Source organism: Rhamphochromis longiceps, linkage group LG3, assembly GCF_057381845.1.
Source record: "Rhamphochromis longiceps isolate RC_006_pf linkage group LG3, R_longiceps_female_GT1.1, whole genome shotgun sequence".
NCBI lineage: Eukaryota > Metazoa > Chordata > Actinopteri > Cichliformes > Cichlidae > Rhamphochromis > Rhamphochromis longiceps.
In genome coordinates, this window is record NC_140559.1 from 1,371,505 (window position 1) to 1,378,044 (window position 6,540).

General features: G+C 40.7%; 1 protein-coding gene across 2 annotated transcripts; it reads right to left on the reverse strand.

Moving 5' to 3' along the window:
* Window positions 1–297: 297 nt before the first annotated feature.
* LOC146672460 (nuclear factor 7, ovary-like) lies at window positions 298–4,115 on the reverse strand. 2 transcript variants are annotated; one of them, XM_085386418.1, is made up of 2 exons: window positions 4,099–4,115; window positions 298–1,843 (listed from the first exon to the last, which is right to left on the reverse strand). In XM_085386418.1, exons 1-2 carry the CDS (start codon window positions 4,113–4,115, stop codon window positions 466–468), a joined length of 1,395 nt encoding a protein of 464 aa, XP_085242544.1. In that variant the 3' UTR covers window positions 298–465. The 2 variants fall into 2 exon arrangements, with proteins under 2 accessions (XP_085242544.1, XP_085242551.1); XM_085386425.1 differs by lacking the exon at window positions 4,099–4,115 and having other exon boundaries at window positions 298–1,866.
* Window positions 4,116–6,540: the final 2,425 nt, after the last annotated feature.

Genomic DNA, 6,540 nt, shown 5'->3' on the forward strand with positions numbered 1-6,540 from the left:
CATATGGAGTTAAACATGAATCATTGTTTCAACAATATATTTATTGTTGTCATAAACAGACAAGAAGACAACAACAAACTGCTCCTCCCATTCAACACATGTCAGTCCATATCCCAGCAAACTAAATCATCTCCATTTACACATCAAATAGAAACATAAGATAAGATAAGATAAGATAACTCTTTATTGTCATTGCACAGTCATACATAGTACAGTAGTACAATGAAATTGAATCACTTGTAATGATTAGAAACTTGATAGAATTTCAAATCTAGTTTGGGGAGTCATTCAGTGAGAAACAGTGAAATGATTTTCCATGTGAAAAGGTGGACAGCAGAAACAGAAAGAAACAGTGAAACTAAAAGAGAAACAAAGAGCTTTGGAACAACGAGGCAGCAGGAGGACAGCTGCAGTTTAACAGCTTCAACTCACTGACAGGAAACAATATTAGAAACATCATCATCCTCAACTCATCTGCTGCACTGACACTGACACCTTCAACGGACACACCTTCACTTTACCAACAGTGCGAATGTATGGAAACAACCTGTGAGTGAAAGTGTGTGTGAAGGTGTGTATGTGTGTGTTAGTATCAGGATCAGAGAACGACAGCTTTCCTCTGTTCCAGTCCAGATTCACTCTGATCCTCTGGAGCTTCTTCTGAACTGAGAGAGCAGTTGATGGAGCTAATGGAGAGTGTGCTGAGTATTTATCTTGATAGAACCGTATTCTCCATAATCCAGACAGTGTGCGTCCCTTCCTCTGCCATGACTCTGCTAACACACCCAGAACCCACCATGTACTGTCTCCAACATCAACATCCCAGCTGTGAGTCCCTGAGTTAAAGCCCTCAGAGCCCAGGACAGAGTAGGAATAATGAATCCTCTCTGGATTATCAGGAAGCTGCTGTCTCTCTCCTCCTCGTCTCACACTGGTCAGATCTTCAGACAGGATGAGGTCTGGGTTTGCAGTGTTTGGGTCCAGAATGAGAGGAGTGTAGGAGACCATGTCCTTCATGTTGTTCCAGATGTTGAAGGTCAGGTTGCCCAGGTGTTTGGCCTGGTCTGTCAGAGCTCCTGAGGGCAGCTGTGGATCATCCAGCAGGGGGCAGCGCTGGACTCTTTCCACTGCAGCCTTGTAGTTGTGCAGGAATGAGACGTCTTCAGCTCTCAGCTCCTCCTCTGTGGCTCTGACTGTGTCTGAAAGAGCTGCTATCTCTCTGCTCAGAGCCTCCATCTTCTCCTTCATCATCCCACTCTTCTGCTCCTCTTCCTCCCTCAGTGCAGCCAGCCTGGCCTCCTCTTCCTCTGCTAGAAACTGCTGAAGCTTCTTAAACTGCTCCTTAATCTGCCTCTCTGTGTGTCGGGCCTGGACCTTAATGTGTTCTGCTGTTTGATCAAACTTCACTTGAACTTCTTCACAAACCTTTAACTTCTTCTTTAAGGGCTCCAGAGTTTCCTGAAGTTCCTTTTTGTGTTGTTGTGCAGCTTCATCGATGGGTCTGAATCTGTGATTGGTGTGTTTTTCTGAGTCTCTGCAGACGAGACACACTGGCTGCTGATGGTCCAGACAGAAGAGTTTGAGTTTCTCAGAGTGCAGACTGCAGAGAGCCTCTGAAGCTCTCTGATCTCTCTCCTGTAAGAACGACTCACACAGGTTCTTTAAAGCTCGGTTTAAAGGTGGATCATAAACTGATCTTTTCTTACAAACTGGACACTCGTGTGTTGGTCTCTCTCTCCACCATCTCTTCAGACAGTCTTTACAGAAGCTGTGGCTACATGACAGAAGAACAGGATCTCTGAAGACCTCCTGACAGACCGGACAGCAGAGATCCTCCTCTGATCTGGAAGCCATTGAGTCTGTGAGTGAAGCTGAAAACAGCAGACAGGAAGTACAGTCAGTCCTGGCTCCCCTCCCTCCTCTACCACCTTCACTGAAACTTCCTTTGAGTCATGTTTTTGCTCAAACTCACATTCAGTGTGTGGAGCGTCAGCAGCTTGAAGCAGCAGTGTTGGAGTTTTCCACTTTTCTCTCCTGTAGCTGGACTCACTCAGAGGAAGCTGCTAGTTTGGTCTGAGCTCAGTCTGATCGTCTGTGCGTCTCTCTTTTCTGAGGACGAAGAACTTCCTGTTTCCTGGTTTTGTTGCATGTAAGTGATGTGAGGGGAGGAGAACAATGTTGCTTTACCTGTAGCCTAGGTGTGCTTCATTCCAGAGTTAGACTTTCATCCTGCCAGCAGCTCAAAAGCTATAAAACAGGTTTTCCTCCATTCCAGCTGCATATGTCACAACATTACTCTTAATTTTAATTACTTTTGTAGAATCTATTTAGACTTTGAAGCAAAACTATCAGATTTCTCACATAACTAAAAGATTTTATTTATTCATCAGTAATCATCAGTGCACCTGACTCACCAATTTTGGGTAAAACACACTGCTAACCTCAGTAAGGGCCAGTCAAAACACCCTTTACCTCAGGTCACAAATAAGTACAGTATTAAAGTTCTGTGAGTGATGAGACATTCTGTATGATTTTAGGATGGATTTCTTCATTTTAGCCCTGATTTTGATTTTGCTGTTTTTCCAAATCTTAGACATAATGGAGGATTTCGGAACATAAAACTTACCAGAAAGTGATTATCATCAACAGTTTTGTTGCTGATGTCATAGCTAAATTTAACCTAAAAAAGATGTGACACCAGTAAAAACTGCCAAAAAACTATGCTTGAGACTTGTGTCTGTTAGGGACTTTTCTAACACAAATATCTGCTTTAACTTAAATGAGGACCACGAATGTCCTTTGGAAACTGGTAAATACAATGAACTCTTTGACTAAACATCTGCTTGTGTTAAGGTACGCTTCATGATTTCAAGATTTATTTCTTTTCTCTTGGTGTTCCAGTCCAGTCTTGCTTTTTTCCTGTAAATAAACCTTTTTTTGAGTTTGCTTTGGGTCCAAACCTATGTGGAGCCTCTAGTCTGTGACAGATGATGGATCGTGTACAAAAGACGGTTTGTCTCAGGTGAGCCAGATACAAAATCTAAGCATCACAATATTTTCACTACTCAGTCTACATCTCTAATATTTTATTTTGTTTTCCTCTAACACACGAGCACATTTTACAGCAAGTGCAGCAGTAAATGTATTGATGGTACATTTTACTGCACTTGTACATCTTGGAAGACTGTGTTGAATCAGCCTATGCATGACCTCTGTTACCTAAGCACTTCCCACCAGGGCCCCCAATGTTCTCAGTACTGCTAAATCCATTCACAACAAAATGCAGTAAAGTTGTTTTTTTTTCTTGTTTTTTTTTTTTTTTTAAATCTTTGTACGTGTTCATGAAATGATGGTAATCTACAGATAAGTGTGTAAAGCTTAGTCATTTGAGCTCACCGATTCAAAAATGTTTTAAAGCATTCATGATAACTTCATAAGAGCAGTCCTACTGTCAAATCATCAAGTGTATGAAGGCTTTCTTAAACATCATCAACCTTTTATGGAGACTTTTTGTACATCTTCATTTATGCTGTTTTTGTTCACCGTGTTCTGATCTTAAACTGGTTTATCCAGCAGATAAAAATAGTGTCATGGTCTGGGTGAGTCACAGTAATTTTCTACAGTCCCTGCTCTTGTCATCTAGGCAGAGTCTTCATCACTCCTAAGACTAATGAAGCCGGTTGTATTTAAGACCAGCCTTCGCCAGAATGTCTGCTAACCTACTGGTTCTCAATTGACTCTGTCTAAGACTTCATAGTTCATGTTCATTCATCCTAGGCTCATTCTTAGCTTTTGCACCTGTAAATATTGCTATCACAACATGACTGTAAATAACACTCTTGTTCACGTCATTCTTAGCAGAGACATGAAAATTAAAAGAAAGCTGTTTTCTTGTTACACAATGGGTTTATTAAATAATTGTTATACCTGAATATGATTACATTTTTCTTTCACAAGTACCTGAGTCTTTACTTCCACACTGGAATGATCATTTTTTATTGGAATTAAATAAAGTAAATGAAACAGACAAAAGAACAGAATTCAAAGATCAGAAACATTTCATATATGGAGTTAAACATGAATCATTGTTTCAACAACATATTTATTGTTGTCATAAACAGACAAGAAGACAACAACAAACTGCTCCTCCCATTCAACACATGTCAGTCCATATCCCAGCAAACTAAATCATCTCCATTTACACATCAAATAGAAACATGAATCACTTGTAATGATTAGAAACTTGATAGAATTTCAAATCTAGTTTGGGGAGTCATTCAGTGAGAAACAGTGAAATGATTTTCCATGTGAAAAGGTAGACAGCAGAAACAGAAAGAAACAGTGAGAACTAAAAGAGAAACAAAGAGCTTTGGAACAACGAGGCAGCAGGAGGACAGCTGCAGTTTAACAGCTTCAACTCACTGACAGGAAACAACATTAGAAACATCATCATCCTCAACTCATCTGCTGCACTGACACTGACACCTTCAACGGACACACCTTCACTTCATCAACTGTTTCAATGTATGGAAACATCCTGTGAGTGAAAGTGTGTGTGAAGGTGTGTATGTGTGTGTTAGTATCAGGATCAGAGAACGACAGCTTTCCTCTGTTCCAGTCCAGATTCACTCTGATCCTCTGGAGCTTCTTCTCTACTGAAAAAGAAGTTTTTAGCTGCTGGGTAGCATTTTTTATCTTCGAAGAAGCCTATTGTCCATAATCCAGACAGTATGATTCCCTTCCTCTGCCATGACTCTGCTGACACACCCAGTTCCCACCATGTACTGTCTCCAACATCAACATCCCAGCTGTGAGTCCCTGAGTTAAAGCCCTCAGAGCCCAGGACAGAGATGTAATTATCAAATCTCTCTGGATTATCAGGAAGCTGCTGTCTCTCTCCTCCATATCTCACACTCGTCAAATCTTCAGACAGGATGAGTTCTGGATCAGCAGTGTTTGGGTCCAGAATGAGATTGCTAGAACATGTTAGTAGTCTGGCAGCTTGGAGGCGAGAACGACGTGATTTGTCCAGGCTGGTAAACAGGACATTACAATAATCTAAACACAATGACACAAATGTATGAACAGTTTTTTCCAGTTCAGCCGAGGAGACCATATGTCACAGTAGGGCTGGGCCATATTATACCTTTCACGGTAATACCGGTACAATGCTAGGCTACGATAAGAAAATAAAATATCGCAATAGAATATGGGTAAAACGCGCATGCGCAGTGCCGAAAAAGCATGGCGGTAACGAAGAAGGAGAATGGGAAAAGCAGATTGTTGAGTGAAATGGATAAACCAGAAAAATGGTGTAACTTAACTGGTTTGGTGTTTGTCCGCCAGATACACAACAAAGCACATTTTTTTTGTAGAACATGCAAGCGGGCTGTCGTTATTGACGTATTTGTCAGACTAAGGTGCTCGTAAATCTGGGAGTAATCTGGGTCGAAAACTCCATCCACTTGAGGTCCCCTCCAGGTCCCAAAGTCAAACAAACACTGCAGCATCACTGAGAGTTAAAAAACTGTCTAAATTCTCCCATCTTTAATAAAACGATCAGCGTTGCTGCTTTACCAAGTGTAACTATGATGTTTAACATCCAGGCATCTGTGAAAATAGAATTCATTACATTTAATGGAGTTAGAAGTTGGCTCCCTAGTTACCTAAGCATGATATAGCATGTTCTGACTGAGAGATTTCTGAAAGAATTCAAACGTACAGCTCTGCTATCACCTCCAACATAAACGAAGACAGACAACTAAACAGCAGTGACGTTTGTAAGGTTACTGAAGTTGGGCTAGCTGGTATATAATGATGTGCTACGTGATCGCTAGCGACACAGCTATGTTAGCATCGAACAGGAAGCATGTAAAAAGAAAATAAAAATGGACCCAAACTAAACCCTCTTGAACCCTGCAGGTTAGGGAGGCAATGTTAGAGGTGAACTTGTTTCTATTAACAGAGTCCTATGAAATAAGTAAAAGCCATTGTGGGATTATAATATTATCTTATGCCATGTTAGACCACTAATTAAAGATTGTGAATTATTATGTAGTTTTAGTTTGCATTATTCTCCTGAATTAGAAGAAGGTGATAACTATTGCATTTGTTAAACTGATTTGCATTACATTAGACTGCTGATTTATTGTGAATGAATGATATTGTTTTATGATAAATAAAATTTGAATTTGAATTTGAATTTGAATTTGATGCATTATACTGCTGAGTTATAAGAAATACTGTTCGCAGAAAGTCATCGCCTTATTTGTCTGATTAGAAGAGAACAGAACATACTGGAGAGGTTTTCTGCCCCATCTCAGCAGGAGCAGATAAACAGGGAGCCAAGGTCATAGCTTAGGCACCGTGTGAGAGAAAGAATGTGAATGTTTAGGCTTTTATGATTAGGTGGGGGCACCAGAGGCTATAAGAGTTTGATCAATGCTCCACCATTTTGAGATCTGATGCTGTCTGCGTACGGCGTCCATCTCCCACGCGTGTGATCATTAAAATCATCGTTTGACACAACCCAGCCGGACC